Source organism: Pleurodeles waltl, chromosome 1_1 (genome assembly GCF_031143425.1).
Source record: "Pleurodeles waltl isolate 20211129_DDA chromosome 1_1, aPleWal1.hap1.20221129, whole genome shotgun sequence".
NCBI lineage: Eukaryota > Metazoa > Chordata > Amphibia > Caudata > Salamandridae > Pleurodeles > Pleurodeles waltl.
In genome coordinates, this window is record NC_090436.1 from 268715245 (window position 1) to 268743204 (window position 27960).

The window sequence follows — 27960 nt, forward strand, 5'->3', positions numbered from 1 at the left end:
GTGATGCATAAAGATAGGTGTAGTTAGTTTCAGGGGCTCACTTTCAGGGTTTGGCGTTGAAGTGGACCAAGGTCCAGAGGACTGTCAGCAGTTTTTGGGAGACACTTGGAGTTCACTGGGAGATGGATGCTGGGGAGGTTGTAGCTGGACATGCTGTGGTAAAGGGGGGTGGGCACCTGGAAACAGGCTGCACAGTGGAACTTCGGGACAAGTCTGAGAGCTCCCAAACAGGGACTTGGGTTGCAAGTGATCCTAGAGAAAGGTGGCACAGCTCGTTCTTCGATACCCAGGCCAGGCAGCTCGGGTGCAGAGTGGATAGGGTACCTGGGCTGGTGTGCAAAAATGCTCCTCATGGTTAGGGGCCAACAGCTGGCAGGGGCAAGATCAAGACTGCTGGGCCACTCACAAAGTGGGTCTCAGTATTGCTGACGTCCCTCAAAGGATGCTGGGTCCTGGTGCAGTGGAAATCTCTATTGGTGCTTGGTACAGGGCATCCAGTACCCTGGGGGTTGGCCATGCATGGCTCCGGTTGGTCCTAGTGTCTTCTCACTTGGTGAGGAGACAGAATTTATTCTGGTCGTCTGCAGCATCTGTCCGGCTGGGGAGCTGCAAGGCGGTGGACCAGACTCTGCTTGTTGGTGCCTGTGATCTGCAGGGAAGTAGCTCCTCTACTCCAAGGGAGACTGGTGGGGATTTTTGATGTGGTGGCAGGTTACCCGAGGCTTTGGTAGTTCTCCAGCTTTGCAGGATGAGTCACTCTGTTGTGATTGTCAAGACAGTTGCGAGCAGGCAGGGTTTTGCGCCAAAACGTCCACAGCTCTTCTGCTATTCTCACCAGGCAGTGACTGTTCTTCATCATTCTTCTCTTGATCCATTGAATCACTATTATTGGTTCCAGGGGTAACACCTAAATACTCAATTTAGGGACGTTTCACGGAGTGACAAGTAGCAGCCAATAGATAGCCTAACTTTAGGGTGACTGCATCCTCTGTATAATTCTCCTGCTGAGAAGTAGGCATAACCCTGACACTAGAATACTAATTCTGTCCAAAATGGTGTCCACATCAGTTGGTCCACCTTAGGGGTGGGACTGGCTGGATGTGGGCACACATCCTAATCCTTCTTATTTTCCCACATGTCTAGCTGCCAAGAAGTGGGGTTAGGGCAGGGGGTTGGTCACCTCTGTCATCTGGAGAGACCTGGATAGCATAGCAAAGGTGGCTGGTCCTTTGAAGCTTCCTACTCCGGAATGTCCATCCTGCCTGAAAGGGGTGATAATGTTTGCGCAGAGCAGGCTTTGTTCCTGGCCTCTGAGAGTGCTGGCTGGCACCACAGGAGGTCACAAATCTGTCTAGGTATAGCTGTCTAGGGTAGCTGTGCTGATTCAGACCTGTGTCAGTCAACAGACTAGTAGTCCCTTAGTTTTTCAGGGGGCACCTCTAAAGTGCTCTCTGGGTGCATGTATAAATAAATTCATCACTGGAATCGGTGTGGGTTTATTAATATGAGATGTTTGATACCAAACATCTCTCTTTTCAATGAAGACATCATGTAGCTGGGGACCTCGAATTGACCAGTGTCCGTCACATGCAGCTAAAATATATAATACCACCCTGCCTTAGGGCTGAAGGCCTTCGGTAGTGATGACTTACAAATATCAGATGCAGTGGTAGGGGACCTGGCACATGGGTGTGTGTGACAGGTTAGGTTTTCACTTTTGTCTGCATCAAGTCGCGCAGCCTGCAATGGTAATACTGTGTGCGTTTGGTGAGGGGTCTTTCAGGGTTGTACAATTCGTGTTGCAGGGACTTGCAGAGAGTGCTACAGGTTTTGCTAATTGCGGAAAACAGCTGTGCAATTTTAGGAAAGAGGATGGCACTAGGGACTGGTTATCAGGAACCCAGTGCAATTTAAGTCAAAATCACATCAGATCCCAGGAAAAAAGTGGGGTCTAACCCTGCCAAAAAGGTTGCTTTACTACCGCAAACGTGTCTATTGTATGGGAAATACCCTTTTGCTGAGCAGCCAAGATTGCCTTAATGTCACACGCAGGACCCATATGTCACAACATTTTAAATAGTCAATTTGCCATTTGTGAATATGATATTTAGTTGGGAGGGTGCAAACATAGACAGCCCATTCTCTCCTCCCATTCCCCTGATCCCTTCAACCCTTGAGATTTGTTCATAAATACAATCACAGTGACACAATCCCAGCTAGATGTTACTTATCTGGGAACTGCTAATGAATTTTCTGGCAGCCTTCAGGATGTCCAGGATGTGAATGCCTGAATTCTGGTTCTTCTGGAGTCACACACTGAATGTGAGTAATAATAGGGGGTGGTGGAGGATCCTCCCACTATCATCATCAAGGGGTCCTGCCTCAGTGTAAGTATGATTGGCTTTCCTGGTGTAGGTGCAGAGGTTTCAAAATTCAGATCTAGCAAAGCCAGGCTTGAACCACCAAAGTGGCTGAGCCCCCAGTGATGTTGGTGTTCTCCTGAAAGATGGGCTAAACCTAGGGAGTTGATGACAAGACACATTCATGCTTTGCTAAAAGGGAGCATGCCCTCACTGTTTCAAAAAGGGACTGAGAGATGAATAGACTAAGATAGACTTGAATTCACAGTCTAGCATTTTATCCCAGTAATCCTCCAAATTAGAAGAAAGGCATGTTACCTTAGAACCAGAAGCCCCCAGAATAGTCAAGCAGTTGTAGATCTGTGGTGGAGGATGAGATTTTAAATATGCCCTCCAACATGACAGGACATACCAGACCCAACCTGTATGAGCCAGTGCCATTGCTATCATCCCTGTAAAGGTAGCAGTGTTTTTTTTTGGAAGGGAAATAAAGGGAGTGACCCTTGGTTTGGTGCATACGTATCAATATCTATTTAGTACAGATTGTAGTATTTTTCTGTTTGGACTAATGATCTCCTAGGGTGAAGTTAAACTATTGTTTGTGATCCTTACACACAAACATGAAAATTCTCATCATGAATATTGAGTTCACAGAGTTGTCAGGCTAAACTGCTGCTGGTAACCTTGCCTAGGTCTACATTTTGAATTTAGGAGGCAGCCAGTGCTTTAAATGGGCCGGTACTCTCCGGTACTGAGTACCGGCACTTTTTTATTTTGAGAGGGAGAGTACCGGCATATCTCAAGAAAAAACGTAATACTTTTAATTGGAGAGTACCGGCACTTTTCAGAAACAAGCAGGTACGCTATTACAGAGTACCTGCACTTATATTTTTCCATTTAAAGCACTGGAGGCAGCAACCAATTGAGAATGTACATATGCAGAGCAGAATAGAGCCCAACACACAACATTGTTGTAGCAATAAAAGCCTTGCTTTATACCAGGGCACAGATGGGTTTTAGGAGTCCCTGCTGCAGGTGATGAACCCTTGCCTTTTCTCCAGAGATGATCTTGTTTATCACACTCATGCTAGCTGTAGCACAAATCTGCCGAGGCAGTGAAGGGTTTTCAGGATTGCCGTATAATCTCAGTTCTGTGGTAGACGATGGAGAACCTAAATTAATCATCCACACTGGAGTGGCCTGCGTCTTTTGATTTAGAAGGCTGGAGGACACCCTGAAGGTTTCGTATTTCATCGAATGTGCTTCTTCCTTCACTAAAAAGAGGAGCCATAGGAGGTGTGAGTAAAAAAGAGAATGTCACCATTAAAGTATACAGTCATGTTATTGTCTTGAGTTCTGAAATATTTAAGATTATATTTGCTGTGTTTGTATTATGTTGGGTTATTATTCAACCATGCTTATCATTGTTTCCTCAGTTTACGAGAAGGTCCCTAGATTTAACACATAGGACATGAAAACAGGAAATAACCATTTACGTCTGTTAATTTATTACATTGTGTTTTATTTTTCAGATAATACATATGTGTCAAGTTCTGATAACGATGAAGATGTGCTAGTTACGACAGAGCCTATCCAAGTCATTTTCCATAGAATTGCAACAGGTAACTTCACGTATTTGACAGGGCACGAAAAGGTTGGAAGTAGACATAGAATATATTTTAGAAGCTAAATGAAATATTGGTTCATAAGTTCATTCTGTACATCTCGAATGGTTATACACTTTTAGTCATTTTTAAATGCTATGATCTGCAAACATATTCATACCGTGGACTTTTTGTAATGGTTAATAGTTCAGTGGTGGTGTTTAAATGTTTGTTTATTCAGTGTTTTTAATTGAGTCAAAGTGCTACGATCTGGGATGTCTAACGGAAAATACTTAACATTTACTAGTCAGGAATTCTGTAGTGGTTCCAATAAGAAAGGTTTTGAACGTACAGATTTCTAAATGTTTTGACACAACTTGTATAATGATAATTGAATGTTGGACATTAAAACAAATCACATTAAAACGGCGGAAATAATACTTAGACTGGAGGTTGCCTTTCATAACATCTTCCTGAAGGAGTAGAATTGGTCCGTTTCAGGTACTTTTGGTTTACTTACATCTGGAAGCATTCCTAGGTCTTTTTATTAACAAGCAATGCCAAAGCCAGGAGATCGGCCTTAAATATGCTAAAACATGCAGGCATAGGCAATCGCAATCTGCTTGCCCTGGTATTACTCTGGTTGCATCCCAGGCCATCCTTATTTTGCACACCATAGCACCTCACTTTGGACCCAGCTATATGCAAATCAGTCTTTTCCCTGCTTATTCGGGAACAGTCGAGCCCGAACTGCTCGGCCAGCTCCTCCCTGAACCTGGACACAAGCAACGCGTCGGATTTTGCAAGCACTTAGGCCCATATTTATACTTTTTTAGCGCCGTATTTGCGTAATTTCTTGACACAAAAGCGGGACAAACTTGCAAAATACAATTGTATTTTGAAAGTCTGTGCCATTTTTGCGTCAAAAAGCAGCGCAAATGCGGCGCTACAAAAGTATAACTATGGGCCTTAATATTTGAAGCAAAATTGGCTGTTAAGACAGAGTAGTATTCAGAGACACCCAGGAAGGATCGTAACTGATCATTGTCCCTTGGCATAGTACTCCGCTGTTGCCTCTGCAGAGTTTCTTTGGAAGACATGTTATGCTTATATTTTGCCGTAAATCATCCACCCCATTACGGAAGTCTCACACTTATTCTTTGTTGTCAGGCCACATTCCTGTAATGCAAAACCTCATGCAGAGTTGCTTCACGAGTCTCTTTGACAGTCTCATATGCTACGAAATCATTCTGCAAACATGGTACATTTTGTACCTGCCTCGAATGGCTAGTGTATTGTATTTGGAACAGCGCAGATGCAAATAGCAGTCCAAAAGGCAGGAATCGACACACTTCTTTATGCGTTTAGATGATGTGTGGTGTCCTAGAGTCCTTTTGCAGAGGTATCTGATGACACATTAACATTAAGGGGGTCATTCCGCCAGGGCCGGGGACCGTGGAAGCACCGCCAACAGGCTGGCGGTGCTTCCTGGCCAATTCTGACCGCGGCGGTAAAGCCGCGGTCAGAAAAGGGGAACCGGCGGTTTAACGCCGGTTTTCCCCTGGCCAAAGGAATCCTCCATGGGCCGCCATGGGGATTCCGACCCCCTTCCCGCCATCCTGTTCCTGGCGGTTTACACTGCCAGGAAGAGGCTGGCGGGAACAGGTGTTGTGGGGCCCCTGGGGGCCCCTGCACTGCCCATGCCACTGGCATGGGCAGTGCAGGGGCCCCCTAACAGGGCCCCATAAAGATTTTCAGTGTCTGCTTGGCAGACACTGAAAATCGTGACGGGTGCCACTGCACCCGTCGCACCGCAGCAAATCCGCCGGCTCCATTCGGAGCCGGCTTCATCTTTGCTGGGGCTTTCCCTCTGGGCCGGCGGGCGATCTTTTGCAGATCGCCCGCCGGCCCAGCGGGGGTGTTTGGGCGGTTTCCGCCCGGCGGGCGGAGCCCGCCGCCCGCCGGGGTCGGAATGACCCCCTAAGTGTGGAAGACACAGCAGCTCCCCACTGTGTACTCAACATCTGATTTCTCACAAAAAGCACGAAGGCAAGCCCTGTGGTTACATTTGCCTCGTTCTCTGAAATGATTCCATCTTGTCATAACCGTGTCAGTTTACCTCTTAAATGCTATTCCAGTATGACGACTATTCCCAAATCCACATAACCTGTCCTTCTTTCAAAGGGTTTCTATATCCGGATCTCTTAAGCAGGCCTCGTTTATCACTAAATACCTCGTGACACATGTCCTTCCATTAATAACAAGTTGACCTAGTGGTTGTATCAGTAACACTTAATACTTGATTGTGATGATTAGGACCAGTTTTATGGTAAGATCCCCCTTTCAGGGTCTTTCCAATAACACATCTCCATGCCTTTGATTTATAATTTAGATTCAGATTATCACACTAGGTCAGTGGGTTGGGCCAATGAGTTTTATTACAGTATGCCTTGAGTTTTATTTCTTGTTCTTTCAGTTCCAAAATTTCAAATATCAACAGATTGAAATAGGTATTAACTCCCTCCTCCCTCTCGTCCTCCAGTTAATGTACTTCTTTCCTGTATTATTTTTCAAATTACCCACTGTTTTCCTTTGCGTACTCTGACACAGGGTCCCTTTCTCTTACAATGTCTACGTTTCTGGGGAGTGGCAGGATACATCCTCCTCTGATGCGGCTTCCTACCTCAGCCCACACCTGTAACCTATCCTTTCCATACTCGGCAAAGACTCCCTATCTTCTTTTTCTCCTGCCTTAAGGCTATTCGTTTCTACAGACCTCTCATCTGAGATTTTTCCTTCACTTACTCTTCCCTGTACTTTTTTACCCTCCATTAACTCTTTTCTTCCTTGAGAGGGATTATCTACCTGATGCTGAGTTTCAACTTCATTTCTCATGGTACATAATCCATAAAATGCCTTCCCCATGATAAGGCTGTACCCCTAATGCAGTGTACACACTTCAGTTGAATCCTAGGTATAGAAACACCGCAGTTCGCAAAGCTGCAAGTATTCAAACGAAATTTCCAATTAGGAAGCTGAGTTGATATATCCAAATACTGAGTGTAGGGAAAGATCCTAATATGTATTTAATAACAATGTAATTGCAAATAGTGTTTCCTTTGTGATTTCAACAGCTTGTAAAGATAAAATGTTGAGGTCCATACATGCTATTATAATGGCCTTCACTTCTTTGCAGAACTGTTCCAACAAACCGCAGTTTCTGTATTACTTACATACTAAGTTTCTCTCTGTAAGGCATCGAAGAGTATGTACTTATGGCTTGCCTGGCAATCAACAAGATGCGGTTTCTCTGCTAGCAGGCTTCCCCACAAGCTTACACTATCACTGGAAAAGTGCGAGGTTCTGATACTATAATTTGTCAGATGAGCAACCACATAATTGCAGCAAAGGAACAGTTTCTGCGTAATAGTGGTCATAGAAATCAGACCGAACAGTATTCCCAAGATGGCTCTCATCACAATTGCCATGATTGCTTGTTGTCAAGTTCATACCTTAAATCCCTTCCTGAGCCTTAGTTTTAAAACTCCAACTAAGCATAATTTTGACAAGTTGATAATGTTGCTTTGCTTTGGAAACACCAAGTTGGACCCATGACTTCAGACTGACTTTTCAGCTTGGCCCGACGAAGCTTTAATTTATTTAATTGTAACAACGATCTTCTCAGTTCCTATCTCTTAACACTTGCTGAGCACATGACCGCTCTCTACTACTGTAAAATATTGCAGACACAAGAAATGTAGATCTGGATTTCTTTTACTACAAGAGGTACAGTAAGTACATCTGTGGAGGAAGGGCGTAAGCAACATAGGAAGGACCTAACAAATGCTCCAATAACAGAGCAACATTCAAGGAAGGCACTATTGATGATGTGGCATGCACAAATTCATAGGATCATTTGGATAACCCTACATAACCTATGGTCATCTCTGTTCTCTTATCCTTTCAGACATGCATGTATTCTGTTAGTTGGTGAATGCTGTTTTCTTGGTTTGCAAGCTCCAAATGACTGGCAGTTCGTCATTAAGTTTAATGGCTGTTATAACCCACTATGGTGGGCTATTAGAACATTGTACCCCATGAGGGCGGAATATCATAAAGACAGCATCTCTGATGGAAGGTGAAATCTGTTAATAAATGAACAGAGTCCTTTGAGTTAAAAAAGTCTCTAAACTCTAACTATCAGATTCACAAGGAACATCAACAGCAACTCTAGGGGAAAAGGAAAGGCTACCCTCAACATCACTGACTCGTTGTTCCACTTGAGTAAGAGACAAATGATCTGTTAAAGTCTGCAATTTGTTTTTGGTTTCTTCCATAAAAGGTCTTAAAGCATGGATTTCCTCTAACAGTAGCTCTATTGAAATAGTATTGGGAGATTTAATAGGCAATGGAGGATCTTTTTTAGCACGTTCAGTTGCTAAAGTCATGCCTGCGTTTTGTTTGGAAGTTGACTTATTATTTTGAGGTAGAGTTCCATTGGGAGAAGAGGATGCCACATTTTCCAAAATATTACTATCCATATTTGTTGTAACAATTGAAAATGAATTATCTGAGAAAACTTTGGCAGCAGCAGTGAAAACAGAAGAGCGTGCTTGGCTCTTAGTTCTTCCCATAAAAATATGTTCATGTATAACTAAAGTTATTCGTTGGGAAGATTGGAAAAAGAACATTTGCACACATATAAGATGTTGCAAGAGATTCAGTCTGCATCCAACATTGCAAAATATATGCGTCAGAGTATGAAAACCATGAAGCCAGAAACGTTGAAACAGATATAAAAAAATATTTTAGTTGAAAACATGAAGAATATTAAAGTGAAAACGGCATTGCTTATGAAGAAAATGAAGAGTTGCTTGAATACAAAATGGCGGCCGCAATATTCTCCTCGGAGCATCCACTCATTAACCCCTTCGCTGCCAGGCCTTTTCGCCCTCCTGTGCCAGGCCTTTTTTTGCCTATTTGGAATAGTTCTCGCTTAGGCCCTCATAACTTTTTGTCCCCATAAGCTATCCACGCCAACTTTTTTTCCAACATCCTAGGGATTCTAGAGGTACCCAGACTTTGTGGGTTCCCCTGAAGGAGGCCAAGAAATTAGCCAAAATACAGTGAAAACTTCGTTTTTTTAAAAAGAAAATGGGGAAAAAGGGCAGCAGAAGGCGGCTTGTAGTTTTTTCCCTGAAAATGGCATCAACAAAGGGTTTGCGGTGCTAAAATCACTAGCTTCCCAGCTTTCAGGAACAGGCAGACTTGAATCAGAAAATCCAATTTCTCAACACAATCTTTGCATTTTACTGGGTGCTTTCAGCCTCCTTCCAGCCAGCGACAGAAATGGGCGTGAAAACAATGCTGGATCCCAGAAACCTAAACATTTCTGAAAAGTAGACAACATTCTGAATTCAGCAAGGGGTAATTTGTGTAGATCCTACAAGGGTTTCCTACAGAAAATAACAACTGAACAAAAAGAATATTGGAATTGAGGTGAAAAAAATAGCAATTTTTCTCTACGTTTTACTCTGTAACTTTTTCCTGCAATGTCAGATTTAGATTTTTAAAGCAATATACTGTTACGTCTGCTGTACTCTTCTGGTTGTGGGGGTATATAGGGCTTGTAGGTTCATCAAGAACCCTAGGTACCCAGAGCCAATAAAGGACCTGCACCCTGCAGTAGGTTTTCATTCTATACCGGGTATAGAGCAATTCATTTGCTGAAATATAAAGAGTGAAAAATAGCTATCAAGATAACCTTTGTATTTCCAAAATGGGCACAAGATAAGGTGTTGAGGAGCAGTGGTTATTTGCACATCTCTGAAATCCGGGGTGCCCATACTAGCATGTGAATTACAGGGCATTTCTCAAATAGACGTCTTTTTTACACACTCTCTTATATTTGGAAGGAAAAAATGCAGAGAAAGACAAGGGGCAATAACACTTGTTTTGCTATTCCATGTTCCCCCAAGTCTCCCAATACAAATGGTACCTCACTTGTGTGGGTAGGCCTAGCGCCCGCGACAGGAAATGCCCCAAAACACAATGTCGACACTTCACATTTTTCTACACAAAACAGAGCTGTTTTTTGCAAAGTGCCTACCTGTAAATTTTGGCCTCTAGCTCAGCCAGCACCTAGGGAAACCTACCAAACCTGTGCATTTTTGAAAACTAGAGACCTAGGGGAATCCAAGATGGGGTGACTTGTGGGGCTCTTACCAGGTTCTGTTACCCAGAATCCTTTGCAAACTTCAAAATTTGGCTAACAAAAAACACATTTTCCTCACCTTTCGGTGACAGAAAGTTCTAGAATCTGAGAGGTGCCACAAATTCCTTTCCACCCAGCGTTCCCCCAAGTCTCCCAATAAAAATGATACCTCACTTGTGTGGGTAGGCCTAGCGCCCGTGACAGGAAATGCCCCAAAACCCAACGTGGACACATCCCATTTTTCTACAGAAAACAGAGGTGTTTTTTGCAAAGTGCCTACCTGTAGATTTTGGCCTCTAGCTCAGCCGGCACCTAGGGAAACCTACCAAACCTGTGCATTTCTGAAAACGAGAGACCTAGTGGAATCCAAGATGTGGTGACTTGTGGGACTCGGACCAGATTCAGTTATCCAGAATCCTTTGCAAACCTCAAAATTTGGCTAAAAAACACGTTTTCCTCACATTTCGGTGACAGAAAGTTCTGGAATCTGAGAGGAGCTACAAATTTTCTTCCACCCGGCGTTCCCCTAAGTCTCCCGATAAAAATTATACCTCACTTGTGTGGGTAGGCCTAGCACCGGGGACAGGAAATGCCCCAAAACACAACGTGGACACATCCCATTTTTCTACAGAAAACAGAGGTGTTTTTTGCAAAGTGCCTACCTGTAAATTTTGGCCTCTAGCTCAGCCGGCACCTAGGAAAACCTACCAAACCTGTGCATTTTTGAAAACTAGAGACCTAGAGGAATCCAAGATGGGGTGAATTGTGGGGCTCTGACCAGGTTCTGTTACCCAGAATCCTTTGCAAACCTCAAAATTTGGCTAAAAAAATACATTTTCCTCACATTTCGGTGACAGAAAGTTCTGGAATCTGAGTGGAGCCACAAATTTCCTTCCACCCAGCGTTCCCCCAAGTCTCCCGATAAAAGTGATACCTCACTTGTGTGGGTAGGCCTAGCGCCCGCGACAGGAAATGCCCCAAAACACAACGTGGACACATCCCATTTTTCTACAGAAAACAGAGGTGTTTTTTGCAAAGTCTCCACTTGGCCTGTAGATTTTGGCCTCCAGCTCAGCCGGCACCTAGGTAAACCTACCAAACCTGTAAATTTTTGAAAACTAGAGACCTAGGGGAATCCAAGATGGGGTGACTTGTGGGGCTCTGACCAGGTTCTGTTACCCAGAATCCTTTGCAAACCTCAAAATTTGGATAAAAAAACAAGTTTTCGTCACAATTCGGTGACAGAAAGTTCTAGAATCTGAGAGGTGCCACAAATTCCTTTCCACCCAGCGTTCCCCCAAGTCTCCCAATAAAAATTATACCTCACTTGTGTGGGTAGACCTAGCGCCCGCGATGAGAAATGCCCCAAAACACAACGTGGACACATCCCATTTTTCTACAGAAAACAGAGGTGTTTTTTGCAAAGTGCCTACCTGTAGATTTTGGACTCTAGCTCAGCTGGCACCTAGGGAAACCTACCAAACCTGTGCATTTTTGAAAACGAGAGACCTAGTGGAATCCAAGATGGGGTGACTTGTGGGACTCTGACCAGGTTCTGTTATCCAGAATCTTTTGCAAACCTCAAAATGTGGCCAAAAAAACACGTTTTCCTCACATTTCGGTGACAGAAAGTTCTGGAATCTGAGAGGAGCCACAGATTTCCTTCCACCCATCGTTCCCCCAAGTCTCCCGATAAAAATTATACCTCACTTGTGGGTGTGGGCTAGGTGCCTGCAACAGAAAAAGGCCACAAACTTGTAGAGATTATGGGGATAGCACAGCGATGATAAGCACATATTCTTCTTTTATACATCTTTAGGCTGACTCTGCTTTGGGGACCCACACAAGTGAGGTGTCATTTTACTTGGGAGACTGAGGGGAACACTGGGGAGTAGGAATTTTGTGCTGGAGCTGTGATCGTACAAACAAAAGTCAGGAAAATATGTTTTTTTAAGCAAATTTTGAGGTTTGCAGGGGAGTCTGGATAAGAAAATGTTGGGGGATCCACCCAAGCCACACCTCCCTGGACTCCTTTGGGTGTCTAGTTAAAAAAAATGTCTGGGTTTGGTAGGTTTCCCCAGATGAAGGCAGCACCCAGGACCAAAAACATAGGTGCCCCCTCCCCACCAAACACAGGTAGTTTTGTAATATATGATTTGTCCACATACATCTGTGATGTGCCAAACACTAAAATTGTGAAAAGAAACGCACTTAGGTTATGTGGAAAAGACCCCTCACCCACCAACCAAGTTGGTGGCATGCTTCATCATCGGGGTCCCACCTGAGACACCTAGCGTGTCACAAGTGTGCTGCGACGCCTGATTGCAGCGGACCAGGTTTTTTTTATTTTTACCACACATACTGGTTGGATTTGGCACGAGGGTGAGTGATGGTTAAGAAGATCAAATTTTATTAACAAGAGATTTCACAAAAGTGAAATGCACTGGTAATAACTGAAAGGCCAAAAACGGAACCAATGATTCATAGCTCGTGAGCTGTAAAGCCACGGCAAGGCACCAACCACTTTACAGTCCATTCACACACCTTTCATACATGACATGCACAAGACCATTCACGCCGACAGCCACGGGTCCAGCACATTACAACACTCGCATCGACAGACAGCACCAGTCAAGGGCTCATCACTTTCATACGCCCACATGCCTGATACAGCAATCACACCAGCTGATGAGTGTGTGGACTGGCGTTTGGCTGGCACCGCTAGCCAAGCGCCACCCCACCCATACCGCCAGCCAAGCGCCACCCCACGCACACCACCAGCCAAGCGCACCCCACGTACACCGCCAGCCAAGCGCCACCCCACGCACACCGCCAGCCAAGCGCCACCCCACGCACACCACCAGCCAAGCGCACCCCACGCACACCGCCAGCCAAGCGCCACCCCACGCACACCGCCAGCCAAGCGCCACCCCAAGCACACCGCCAGCTAAGCGCCACCCCAAGCACACCGCCAGCCAAGCGCCACCCCAAGCATACCGCCAGCCAACCGCCACACCACCCATACCACCAGCCAAGCGCCACCCCACGCACATCGCCAGCCAAGCGCCACCCCACGCACACTGCCAGCCAAGTGCCATCCCAAGCACACCGCCAGCCAAGCGCCACCCCAAGCACACCACCAGCCAAGCGCCACCCCACGCACACCACCAGCCAAGCGCCACTCCATGCACACCACCAGCCAAGCGCCACCCCATGCACACCGCCATCACTTTTTGTTTTGTTTATAAACAACAAAGAAACCACTAACTAATTATAAAATAAGTACAAAACTACAAACACAAAAGCTCTAACTAAATACATGACACTAACGCCAACCGTGAAACTGAACATATGAAAATATAAAACAGGCATTTTACGCTCACAGTATTTCCCAAAAATGTTTCCTAGTGTGGTAACACTTGCATCGACAGACAGCGCCACCCCACGCACACCGCCAGCCAAGCGCCACCCCACGCACACCACCATCACTTTTTTGTTTTGTTTATAAACAACAAAGAAACCACTAACTAATTATAAAATAAGTACAAAACTACAAACACAAAAGCTCTAACTAAATACATGACAGTAATGCCAACCGTGAAACTGAACATATGAAAATATAAAACAGGCAGTTTACGCTCACAGTATTTCCCAAAAATGTTTCCTAGTGTGGTAACTTCTAAAACAGCCGGGCACACACAACCCAGGCTTTGAAGGGCATTCGGGGCAGTACATCCGGCTCTCCCTCCGGATTGCTCTCCGGGCACATACTCTACATTTCTTTGTGGGCAAGTCTTTTTTGGGAGTGGGAGGAATGTGATCTGGAAAGTGGCGATCTTTCAATCTAGCCACTTTCTCCACCACTTCTACTGTAGTAACTCTTGCCCGTTCCACCACAATAAGGCTCTCTATCACTGACTCCTGAAATTTAACAAATGCCATCCTTGACTCAGGTGAACAATCCTTGAACACAATAAAAGCATTAAAAGTTGCCAAATGAAATAAATGTAGGGCCAACTTTTTATACCACACGTAAGACTTACGAAGAGCACTGTAAGGTTCCAACCTCTGATCTACTCTATCAACACCACCCATGTGCCTATTGCAGTCCATAATGCACGCAGGTTTGCGCACTTCCGCAACCTGACCCCAAACAGTCACAGGGGAAGTACTCTCATCATGGATGGTAGATAGCATGTACACATCCCTCCTGTCTGAAATTTTCAGAGCTAGCAGCTCATTATTCCACAAAGCACTGCACTGTCCCCTCTCAAGTTTTTTACAGACAAGCTCCCTTGGATAGCCTTTCCGGTTAGAACGGATTGTGCCACAAGCAACAGTGTCCACTCTAAACAACTCCTTGAACAACTGCACTCCAGTGTAGAAATGATCTACGTACAAATGGTGACCTTTGTTAAACAGTCGTCTACCAAGTTCCCACACAATTTTTTCGCTAACTCCAAAAGTGGCCGGACAACCAGGAGGGTCAATACTGGAATCCCTACCAGTGTAGACCCGGAAATTACACACATATCCTGTACTGCTTTCTGACAGCATATACAATTTAGGGCCAGATGTAGCAAAGCTTTAGCGACTCGCAAACGGTGAAAATCGCCGTTTGCGAGTCGCTAAAGCCACTTTCAGATGTAGAAATGCATTTTGCGAGTCGGTTCCGAGTCGCAAATAGGAAGGGGTGTTCCCTTCCTATTTGCGAGTCGCACTGGTATGCATTTACATTTGCGACCAGCAGTTACCATCCACTTGAAGTGGATGGTAACCCAGCCGCAAACGGGAAGGGGTCCCCATGGGACCCCTTCCCCTTTGTGTCTGGCACAACAATTAATTGTTCAGAGCAGGCAGTGGTCCAATGGACCACTACCTGCCCTGACAAATACCGAAACCAAAGGTTTCGGTTTTGTTTTCAAAGTGCAGCGCGTTTTCCTTTAAGGAAAACGGGTTGCACTTAGAAAAAAAAAAACTGCTTTATTTAAAAGCAGTCACGGACATGGTGGTCTGCTGTTCCCAGCAGGCCACCATCCCCGTGAGTGCCCTGAATCGCTATGGGGTCGCAAATTGCGACCCACCACATTAATATTAATGAGGTGGGTCTTTGCGACCCCATAGCGACTCGCAGAAGGTGTTGGAGACACCTTTCTGCATCCCAAATTGCGAGTTGCAATTTGCGAGTCGCTGGGACTCGCAAATTGCAACTCGCAATTTGGGACTTTGCTACATCTGGCCCTTAATCCCATACTGTGCCCTCTTACTAGGAATGTACTGCTTAAAAACTAAACACCCCTTCAAAAGGACCAAAGACTCGTCCACACTTATCTCTTTGCCTGGAACATAGACCTCTGAAAACCGATCTACAAAATGATCAAGGACAGGCCTAATCTTAAAAAGACTGTCACAATCAGGGTGATCTTGTGGCAAGGCTAAAGCATTGTCTACAAAATGCAGCATACGAAGAAGAAGCAAATAGCAATTACGTGTCATAGTTGCAGGAAATATAGCCGTTGCCATCAAGGGACTAATAGACCAATAAGAAGCCAGTGACGGCTTCCTGATCAACCCCATCAAAAAAGTCAAACCTAAAAACTTTTTTGTCTCTTCCAGATATGTGGGAACCCACTGAGTAGCTCTAGACTGAGGCCTAAGTCTGGCAGCGTTGTCCCTCAAATATTGCTCTGCATACAAATTAGTCTGCTCCACAATCTTTTCCAAAAACACATCGTCCATAAAACAAGTGAAAGAAATGGACAGGCAAAAAGTTTTCCATATCGACTCTACACCCTGGGAGACCAGTAAATGCAGGTAACTGTGGCTGCTACATGTTTGGGGCAATCCAGGTGTCAGGTCTTCTAATGGGAAACCCTTCAGCCCCAGGCTGTTGCACTCTTGGCACATCAATGTCCTCCTTTAACACTGCCCTTCATCTGCACTGAGAGTAGCTTCCTCATCAGAAGAACACTGTCGGACAGAAAACTCACTGCCAGAATCTCTCACTTCCTCCGCTGCCTCAGATGCAGAGTCAGTCTTGTAATCATGGTCTGAAGACGACTCAAAGAGCATGCCAACAACCTGCTGAGCGGTTACTCTGCGGCTAGCCATGATCCTCACTAAAAACAAGTTGATTGCCAACAACAACTAGCACTAAAATAAGTAAGAAACAAAGTGTAGCTTTATCACAAAGAGTTATGTACTAAAAAACTATACCACTCACTTGCCTGAAAAAGCTACTCACCAACTACTCTGCACAGACACAGCAATCACAAATGATATCCCACTAAAAAGAAAAAAAAGAAAAAAGAAAATTAGACGTATGACAACACAAATGTCATTGTGCTCAAATCTAAGGACAATTTCACACACAATACTGCATTTAGTACACCACCTACAAACATGTCATTCATGCATGTCAACAATACTCCTTTGGCGTAAATTGCTTTCACTTACCTAAAACATGCAACTATGCAAACCGCAGGACAACTGCTGCCAAAACCGCGAGGATCCACAGCAAAGGAAACAAAAGCTTTGAACTAGAACAAAAAGAAGAAATAAACTGTTATAATCACAAATACAAATACTTCGCCAGTTGACAAACACCCCGCCACCAAGAACTTAGAAATTGTCCCTGGTGCCTAAGTGGTTTCTGCCCCACTAGGAGGCAGGTGGGCCTAAAAATAAATAGGCTGATCTGCCCCCTAGTGGGGCAGAAATGGGCAACAGCTCTGTACCCTGTTTGGGGGGGGCTGCCCTTGCCAAAGGGGGCGAATGGGGGTGCCCCTAGCACACAAAAAACAAAGGGAACCAAAAAAAAAAAATCTCTGACATCTTGGTGCCTTCTGCCCCCCTTGGGGGCAGATGGGCCTAACAAAAATAGTCTGATCTTCCTCCAAGGTGGGCAGAAATGGCCATCGCTAATGTGCCCCCTTTGGGGGGGCGACCCTTGCCAAAGGTGCCACCCCCCCACACAAAACACACACGATCCCTGGTGCCTAAGTAGATTCTGTCCCCCTTGGGGGCAGATGGGCGTAAAAAGAATTGTACGATCTGCCCCCAAGGGGGTTAGAAATGGCCAGCAGCACTGTGCCCCCTTGAGGGGGCGACCCTTGCCAAAGGGGGCACCCACAGCACAAAACAAAAAAAGGGGTACAAAAAAAAAGAATCCCTGGCGTATTGGTGGTTTCTGCTCTCCTTGAGGGCAGATGGGCCTACAAAAATAAGCCCATCTGCCCCCAAGGGGGGCAGAGATAGCCAATACGAAATTTCCTCACTTTGGGGGGGGGGCGACCCTTGCCTAAGGGGTGCCCTCAAACACTCAAAACACACACACACCACACAATCCCTGGCGCCTAGTGGGTTTCGACCCCCCCTGGGGGCCAGATCGTCCAAAAACATGGCCGATCTAGCCTCAGGGGGGGGTGAAACACATAAAAAAAATAGCCCCCCCTTGGGAGCGACACTTGCCCAAGGGGTCGCTCCCAAAATACATATCATAAATCAAATCCCTGGTGTCTAGTGGATTTTGCCCCCGCCCTCCTCCCCCCCCGGGGGCAGATCGTCCGAAAAATCGTCTGATCTGCCTTCAGGGGGGGGGTGGGGGCAAAATAGGAAAAAAAATAGCCCTCTATGGGAGCGACCCTTGGCCAAGAGGTCGCTCCCAAAATAAATATGAAAAATGTAATCCCTGGTGTCTAGTGGTTTTCGCCACCTGGGGGCAGATCGGCCGAAAAATCGGCCGATCTGACCCCAGGGGGGGCAAAATAGGAAAGAAAATAGCCCCCCATGGGAGCGACCCTTGCCCAAGGGGTCGCTCCCAAAGTACAGCACAAAAAACAAATCCCTCGTGGCTAGTGGGGATTCCTGCTCCACGATCGTGGGCCCTGCCCGTGTTCGTGGAGAAGGAATCCACTGAAAACAGGCACAGGGGGAAAAGGAAAAACCCTTTCCTTTCCCCCATGTCTGTTTTCCCCCCCAAACCCCAAAAAAGAGAAGGACTCACCTCTTTTGAGTCTTCTTCCCTTGACGCGCTGGAAGCAAATGGCTTCCAGCGCGTCCCGGCAATACTTGATGACGTCGGCGCGCTGTGAGCGCGCTGACGTCATCAGATTGCCGAGGGGGGGTCTGGGTGGAAGGCTTCCATCCACGACCGGGGGTGGGCCGGGTGCAGGACGAGGTAATCTCGTCCAAAGCACCCGGGAACCGGTTCCTTGGACGAGATCACCTCATCCAAGGCACCCTACGGGTTAAACAAATATAGAGAAGGACATGTCCTGTAGAAGAAAACGAAACTTCAGTTAGCAGAAACGTTATTAATGTTTTCTTGTAGACCAATGCAGACCTTTGTCCTTTCTGCGAGAAAAAAACAGCCAATTTCTCCTGGAACCGCGTCGCAGCTCACTGAGGTGCGGCCATCTTGAAACGGCGCCAAGCTACGCCCCGCCGGGTAAATCTCAGCAACCTATTAGAACCATGCTTTACTTGGCATATTTTAGGTTCCATTAAAACATGTGGTCCAATAATGGTAAGACGAGTATTCTCACATGCAGAATAAAAGAACACTGTGATAAATTAAATTTAGCTGTATTTGAAAAACAAAGTCAATTTGATAAATACAACTGCTACGACTTGACAATAAGAATCCCAAAGACTTTCCATGCAGCACCCATCTAAAACCGAATTAACTATTCATCTGAAGAAGTTTTGCTCCTTCTGTGGCACGAAGAAGTATAAATGGCTTTGCCAGGCCTTTCAGAACTAAGTGCAGTGGCTCAACTCTGAGCATGTAATTAACCGATAATGCTTCATTTTAGCAACACGAAGTTCTGAGATTTCCGTGCATCGTTATATCATTACTGCATGTGAAAACTTTATAGATTCTTTGTCTGGATAGCAGCCGCCATTTTACTGATTTAATGGTAGTATTGAAAGTATCGTTCTTATTCTGCATTAAGGGCTGATGACACATTGCATGTCCGCATAACAATTTCCAGATGTATTTGTTACAGGAAAGCTGAGTTTGTGGTTCACTACTTATTTTAATGATAATTGTCATAAATAATTTTATGCAAAAGTTTTGGGAGTCAGCATTTTAGCATGTACTATTCCTTTCTTTTAGAACTGAGAAAAAGCAGTGATGTGGTCAATTCATCGTCTATAAAATCTAAACTTCAAAGGGAAAATGGAGAGGTGAGCTACTACTATGCGTTTTGAGAAAAAAAACGTATTATTTATACACAATAGGCAAACAAATTGTAGCTGGTATTGGATTTTAATTTATGCTTACATACAATGAATTTTAAAGGTGTTTCACACACACACGCGCACACACCCGCGCACACACCCGCTCTCTCTCTCTTTTTCTCGTCTGCTCTTCCCTTCTCCTCTCCTATTTCTCCCCCCACCACCTGACATGGGCCATAAACCTCATCAGCAAAATAATGCAAGCTCTTGCCTAAAGGAGCATGCTCTTGCCTAAAGGAGCATAGGGGGGCTTTGTGCAAGTGGTCCCTCCTACCCTTAAGGCATACTTTGAAAGCTCCCACAACAGGATTGGTAATCCCAGACTTCATGCAACAGTCTGAAGGGCCACGATTTGTTCTGTCCTTTGCCGTGGTTCTGAGTGAGCATGATCATAATTTTTAAATGCAGACCTAGCTATATAGGAAGTACGTATCCATGTTCCTTACCAACCACCTGTTCGAAAAGGACTTTCCCATCTACCCAACTGGAAGTAGAGAAGTGCAGTCTTTGATTAAACTCCCTTGTGATTGATTGATTGATTGATTTATTGAACTCCCTGTTGTGAGATCTTGGAGAGACCCGAAGACCAGTAACTGCACTCTCACAAAAGAGCACATTTATTGTCCACCTTGTGGTAGAAATTCAAATCACCTGTTGTTCCTCTTTATAACTGGGCATTTGTCTGTAATAATCATAGGTGCACACACAAAATAGATTTCCTCATTTGAATTGTGCTATGCCTGGGTGTAAATGTAGGTCTGCCACTTTCTTGAATGTAGCCCACTGCAGTTACAGGGCTAACTGTACGATTGGCATTTGCACCGAGACCACAGATTTCTTAATTATAATAGATTTACTTTTGTAGAACATATGGCTTATTTGTGGAATTCAAAATTAAGCCCCAGAAAAATCCATGCGAATCTGGTCCATAATTTCACTCTGCAGCACATGGTGAATCTTTCACATTTCAGTTCTTTTTACTCTCATATTGTTATTCCTACTTAGGAGTCAAGGCACTGTAGTGCGGTGGAAGAAGACTCAGAAGGAGACAATGACTCTGAAGAGTTTTACTACGGAGGGCAGGTACTGCTTTCGAATTTCTTATGCACAATTATATGTAATTAAATAATTAACATCCACTAATTCATTAGACGCGAGTTTGTGTAGAAAAGTACCAGCTTGCCTGGCATGTTACCCCCATTTTTACTGTGTGTATGTTTGTTTTTGCCTGTGTCACTGGGATCCTGCTAGCCAGGACCCCAGTGCTCAGAAAGTGTGCCCTGTATGTGTTCCCTGTGTGGTGCCTAACTGTATCACTGAGGCTCTGCTAACCAGAACCTCAGTGTTTATGCTCTCTCTGCTTTTAAAGTTGTCACTGCAGGCTAGTGACTAATTTTACCAATTCTGATTGCCAAACTGGAAGACCCTTATAATTACCTAGTATATGGTACCTAGGTACCCAGGGTATTGAGGTTCCAGGAGATCCCTATGGGCTGCAGCATTTCTTTTGCCACCCATAGGGAGCTCAGACAATTCTTACACAGGACTGCCACTGCAGCCTGAGTGAAATAACGTCCATGTTATTTCACAGCCATTTTACTTTGCACTTAAGTAACTTATAAGTCACCTATATGTCTAACCCTCACCTAGTGAGGGTTAGGTGCAAAATTACTTAGTATGAGGGCACCCTGGCACTAGCCAAGGTGCCCCCACATTGTTCAGGGCAATTTCCCCGGACTTTGTGAGTACAGGGACACAATTACACGTGTGCACTACATATAGGTCAATACCTATATGTAGCGTCACAATTATAACTCCGAACATGGCTATGTAACATGTCTAGGATCATGGAATTGTCACCCCAACACCATTTTGGTATTGGGGGGACAATTCCATGCATCCCCGGTCTCCAGCATAGAGCCCGGGTACTGCCAAACTAACTTTCCGGGGTTGTCTCTGCAGCTATTGCTGCTGCCAACCCTCAGACAGGTTTCTGCCCCCCTGGGGCCTGGGCAGACCAGTCCCAGGAAGGCAGAACTAAGGATTCCCTCTGAGAGAGGGTGTTATACCCTTTCCCTTTGGAAATAGGTGTTAAGGGCCTGAGAGGAGTAGCCTCTCCTGGCCTCTGGAAATGCTTTGAAGGGCACAGATGGTGCCGTCCTTGCATAAGCCAGTCTACACTGGTTCAGGGATCCCCCCAGCCCTGCGCTGGCGTGAAACTGGACAAAGGAAATGGGAGCGGCCACTCCCCTGACCAGGACCTCCCAAGGGGAGGTGCCCAGAGCTCCTCCAGTGTGTCCCAGACCTCTGCCATTTTGGATGCAGAGGTGTGAGGGCACAATGGACACCTCTGAGTGGCCAGTGACAGCAGGTAACGTCAGAGACCCCTCCTGATAGGTGCTTACCTTGCTCTGTAGCCAATCCTCCTCTGAGGGCTATTTAGGGTCCCTCCTGTGGGTTTCTCGTCAGATAACTAATGCAGGAGCTCACCAGTGTTCCTCTACACTTCCCTCTTCGACTTCTGCCAAGGATTGACTGCTGACTGCTGACTGCTTCTGGATGCCTGCAAAACCGCAACAAAGTAGCAAGAAGACTACCAGCAACATTGTAGCGCCTAATCCTGCCGGCTTTCTCGACTGTTTCCTGGTGGTGCATGCTCTGAGGGCTGTCTGCCTTCACCATGCACTAGAAGCCAAGAAGAAATCATCCGTGGGTCGACGGAATCTTCCCCCTGTCAGCGCAGGCACCAAACTTGTGCATGACCGGTCCTCTGGGACCCCTCTCATCTTGACGAGCGTGGTCCCTGGAACACAGGAGCTGGATCCAAGTATCCCTGACAGTCCAGTGGCCCTTCTGTCCAAATTTGGTGGAGGTAAGTCCTTGCCTCCCCACGCCAGACAGTAATCCTGTGTACTTCGTGAACTGCAGCTGCTAGGGCTTCTGTGCACTTTTGCAAGACTTCCTTTGTGCACAGCATAGCCCAGGTCCCCAGCACTCCGTCCTGCATTGCCCAACTCGCTGAGTTGGACTCCGACTTCGTGGGACCCTCCTTTGTTGTGCTGAGATGACCGCCATGCTCAGATCTTCTGAACGCCTGTTCAGGTGCTTCTGTGGGTGCTGCCTGCATCTGCATGGGCTCTCTGTGTTGCTGAGCGCCCCCTCTGTCTCCTCCTCCAAGGGGCGACCTCCTGTTCCTTCCTGGGCCCTGGCAGCACCCAAAATCCTCAACCGCGACTCTTGCAGCTAGCAAGGCTTGTTTGCGGTCTTTCTGCGTGGAAACAACTCTGCGTTCCAATTTTGGAGTATATGGTTTGTGCTGCCCCTAGGCCTATTGTCTCCTATTGTATTATATTGTGTTCTACAGTGTTTGCACTACTTTTCTAACTGTTTACTTACCTGATTTTGGTTTGTGTGTATATTTTGTGTATATTACTTACTTCCTAAGGGAGTATATCCTCTGAGATACTTTTGGCATATTGTCACTAAAATAAAGTACCTTTATTTTTAGTAACTCTGAGTATTGTGTTTTCGTGTTATATAGTGCTAAGTGATATACGTGGTATAGTAGGAGCTTTGCATGTCTCGTAGTTCAGCTTAAGCTGCTCTGCTATAGCTACCTCTATCAGCCTAAACTGCTAGAACACTTCAAATCTACTAATAAGGGATAACTGGACCTGGCACAAGGTGTAAGTACCACTAGGTACCCACTATAAACCAGGCCAGCCTCCTACAGTTTGTTATAGAGATTTTTTTTAATCTAAGGTGGAAAATCCCATTACGTTTCAGAGACTACTGCATCAATAAAAGGGAGACTTAGTTATGTTTTACAACTGGAAAGCCCAATCTTGAACTTTAACCTTTTCGTAAAGTTAGACAACTCAAACAGTGTTCTTCTATTATTCAACAAATCTAAGATATGCCTTGCAGAAGAAAATGTATTTTATCTGTCAGTAGAAACATCGTTAACCTCACAACAAACTTTTATGACAATGACCCAGTTGTAATCCTGTCAATATCTAAAACCTTACATCCAGAATTTAGCTAAAGTTACTGATAATACACGTGATTAACTATGTCCTGAACCGAAGCACTTGAAATCCTGCTCTATCACAACACCTACAGACATCCCCAACATTAACCTGTGAGTTGGTAGTCTTAATCGTAGAGCAGCATCAGAGCTAGTGAAAAACATAGAAAACATCCAGCCTTCACCCCGTCACATGCAATAGCATGATTACACTGTAGTTACTCATAATGTATAAACCAGGTATTACCGTGGTTTGTGCGTGAGCATAAAAACTGAACCACAGCAGGCCAGACTAACAGGGGACTTTAGATCTGTGCACAAACTTGGATTCGAAAATCTTTCTAGAACAACCTGCGTGTAAAGATGGTGTCCTCTGTGATTATGAAGCACATTAAATGATTTGCGTTCTCAGTTATGGTATGTCTGATTTGTCAAACGTGGAGATAAATTTGCGCTAATTTTGCTCTATCAATGCAGTCTGAATTGTTATGTTTACTAGTTTCAGGTGTTGGGGCACTCTGGCTATAAGCACCTCAGCGGCAGTCATGCAAGGATGTAGGCCGCATGAAATAAAAACACCAGAGTTGGAGGTGTGTTGTTTACTAGGCTACGGCTGGTGGTCTTACCTAACCGCACCTGTCCCTACCAACTTTTATTAACTGTTCCTATGTGGTGTGCGGGAATGCACCACTAGACTCTCAGAGAGGCTAACACAATTGGGACACCCCTCTACCTCATGGGTCTGTTCATTTAACTTGTCTTGCAAGTTACGTCACTGGCAAGACATTACAATCCTCCCTTATTTTCAAATAGAAGAAAATACCCTTAAAACTCTTGAACAAAAAGCAACCACAGAAATAACCTGTCCCTCCTTGGTTGGCATTGTCATGCTGTCATTCACATTTTAGTGGACATATCCTTTTTTGAGTCTGTCATACATAAAGAGACTTGATCATACTATAATTCACGTTTCACAGCACTTCTACCACAATCTGAACAACAATCATATTACATGGTCTCTCAGGCGAGTGGAGGGAGTAGGATTACCTCACAGTCCATATTTAGTTTTTTATTCCGACCCTCCTCCTTTCCTGGCTGATCCAGTTCACTGCCAACCCTGAGGGCACAATTAGCAGGCGATTCCCTATTGCTCCCACCCATCGGTTCTGGAACGTTGGCAGCAGACTCATCGCCCACTGATACATTATTCTGGTCTAGCTCCTGGCATTCTCCATCACTCTCAGAGGGTGCTCTCAGATGAAAAGGTTTGAAATGAGAGATGTTTCTTGTGACCTCCTCTTCACCTCACCAGGCAGTCAAATTGGGCCCCTTCATCTCAGTGATGACCCAGGTATGGCACTTATAGGGGAGCCGAAATTTGCTCCCCGGTAACTGGTCTTTTATGAGTACCTTATCACCAACTCGCAAGGTGGACTCTCAAGCTCTCCTGAGCCGACTCACATTGTTGTTGGCAGTGCATCGTTTCTCCAGTACTTGTCGGTCACCCAGGAGTACGGGGATACACTCTGGATGGTGCGGGATGTAATCATGGATTACTCTCCCCATGATGAGATGCCCTGAGGCCTGCCCTGTGGTGGAGTGTGGGATCTGGTGATACTTCCGTAGGAAGGAGTAGATAGCCCGTTCAAGGGGCTGCTGATTGGCATGAGCAATTCGGATGAATTTGTTTAAAGTGAACTCTTCTGCTTCTCTGTTGGCCTGCGGCCAGCGAAACATGATTTTACATTGTTTGATATATTTAGAGATTACAGGTGTGTGGCCATTTCCTGGCCTTGGAATGGTGGGGCGTTATCAGTCCTCAGCTCTTTGAGTAACTCATGAATAGTCATCATTTTCTCCAGCTTGGTCAGTACTTCAGGCACTTCTTGAGAACTGAGAATCTCCACCTCTGGGTTCTTTGAGGAGTCATTCAGGACTATGGTCTGTTTCCTATCAGGGAGACTCCCAAAGTCTAAGCTGGCTCACACCCAGCTGGTGTTCTCATTCAGTTATCAGTGGGGCCAGTAGGGAAGCCCCCCCAGAGGTCTGGCACGAGGGGCAGGAGAGTGCTACTGACTCAACCAGTTCAACCATGAGTGATAACTACACTTTCGTGTGGAGGTGACTCTTGGGTTTGACCATGCCTTGGTGACCTGCGTGGGCTAGCTGCACTACTTGGTTTGTGAGGCTCCTGGGGATAACAAGTCTTTGGACTCGCAAGAGACTGCCATGGGGATCAGCTACAAGCTTGTGGGGTACGTGATACAGGCTTTCCTGTATGCACTGTGGTTCGGGTGTGCACTGAGCCTAGTGGGTCTTGAGCTGGTGCCACTGACCTTTCGGACCACCCCCTGAGCTTTTTGCAGCCACTCATTGAGTGCAGTGGCTTGCCATATGGTCTCTACTGCCATGGGTAGTGGAAAGGATGTTAATACATGTACAAGTGTAAACTACAATATCCCCAGTGTATTGTTATTGCCTCCTTCTCTATTTGCGAGTTCTGTTCTGTCTGGGTGAGAGATCGCCTCGCAAATGCCACTGGCCCCATTTTCTGATTCTAATAGTTGCATAAGCATTGCTTTGAGTCTCTTGGTGCCTGTGCCTACAGCAATTTTGGTATCCCTCTGGGGTTATAAGTATATGAGGGTAGTATTTGATGGCTGCATTTTTTGTGGCTTGAAATTATTGCTCTTGTTCCTCGTCCCATGCCCAAGGGGCAGAGGGATTTGTTAGGTCCCGAAGTGGTTGAATCAGTGTAGTTAGGTCTTTGATGAAACAGATGCAAAAATGTACCATTCCTAGAAAACTGCAGACTTCTGATACTGTGGAAGGCGGGGTAGCTTCTTTGATGTGTTTCACTTTCTCCGGCTTAGGCGCCACACCTTCCACCAAGAACGTGTAACCAAAAAAATATATTCTCTGCTTGATGAACTCACACTTACTTCAGTGCAAGGTGAGCCCTGAGTCCTGAATTCTTTGAAGGCGACTCCTCAGCCTGTTGTGATGTTCCTTTACTGTCTGAGCATATACAAGTATGTCATCCCTTATGTTGAATACGCCTGGTAGACCTGACGATAGTTCATGTTTGGTGTTCTGAACACCTCAGTAGCGCTTGAGATCCCAAAGTTATGCCTCTGAGTGAAGAACGTTGTAATGTATCTCCACTCCTCATCTAAGGTGAGCTGATAGTATCCTGAGTAGAGGGCCTACCTGGCTCCGCTTAGTTCCTCAATTAAGTCATCAGTGGTAGGGGTCAGGTGACTCTCCGTTTTTATTGCGACATTGGGGAGCAGCATGTCTGTGCATATGAACACATCACCAGGTTACTTTGGCTTCCGCGTCACCACAATGGTGATACCCATGGGGTGGGGCCTAGTATCTTCTCTATGATTCCAGCAGCCTGCAACCTTTGTAGTTCTCTCTCAACCCAAGGCTTCAGGTGGAACATAATGTATCTATGACTTAGGGCCACAGGGTGAATGGATTGGTCAATGTGTAGCTTCACTGTTTTTCCTTGTGGGCACCCAATGCCTTTGAATACTTTTGGGAACTCGTAGTATGTGGGTCATCCCTTCTAGGTAAACTCTAAATTCAAAGGTAACAACTCCGAGTGCTTCGGTCGTACGACAAGCCAACAGCATGCCTTGGTCCACTTCAGCGACTTAGATGCATGAATTCACCATCTGTGACCTGTGAAAGATGGGTGCTGTGAATTTTTCCATTATAGACAATGGGGTGTCTTTCACTTACGCAAACACTTGAACTGATGCTTTCTGAAAGGGTGGCACTGGCAGCATGAACTGGAATGCTTCTGCAGACGTGTTTATGGATGGGCCGGTATCCACAATGGCTATGAGCAGGTGCACCCTTACCTGTAACCGGCATTGGGGTAGTTGGCGCTCGGACTTGGCAACAGTTCATATTGTGAAGACATAATGTACCGTGTGTTCTACACTTTCATCATTGTCCATGTCACTGTTGCTTTCATATGCTTCTGGTAGTGCGTTGACAGTTGAGCATGGTGATTGCCTTTTTTTGGATTGACACACTTTTGCAAAGTGTTTGAATTTTCCACACCCAGCACACCATTTACCCTTCACAGGGCATTCTGCTTGGCAGTGAGCTGGGCTGCCACAATATCCACATGGTGGTGTTGGTGTCAAAGTCTTCTTGGGTCGTTCTGGTCCTTTTGAGACCACAATCACATTGACTGGTTCAGATTTTATTGTCCTCTGTAGAGCTGCTTCCATGTAGGAAACACATGATTTTGACAGTTCTTTAGAGCAACCCCTGGTCAGAATGCCTTCTAACGACTTGCCTGACACCTGTAAGATGTGCTCTCTTAACTTCCCTGAACTATCTGTCCTATCTCTTCCCTCTCATCTGCAAAACTGCATGTATTTGCTAACTCCTTCAGTCTGGTATAGAATGTGTCAATGGATTCTTCTGGGTGCTGGGTGCTGTTGAGCCTGGCAAAAAGTAAATCGGTCATAGTCCTGTTTCACCATC

The 27960-nt window shown here is 45.6% G+C and overlaps 1 protein-coding gene across 1 annotated transcript in view; it reads left to right on the top strand.

Moving 5' to 3' along the window:
- PARP8 (poly(ADP-ribose) polymerase family member 8) overlaps window positions 1-27960 on the top strand; it is a 636820-nt gene that overhangs the window by 236479 nt on the left and 372381 nt on the right. The window contains exons 4-6 of the mRNA XM_069221607.1: window positions 3893-3982; window positions 19300-19370; window positions 20430-20507. Coding sequence (XP_069077708.1) covers window positions 3893-3982; window positions 19300-19370; window positions 20430-20507 — 239 coding nt within the window. The remainder of the gene's footprint in view (window positions 1-3892; window positions 3983-19299; window positions 19371-20429; window positions 20508-27960) is intronic.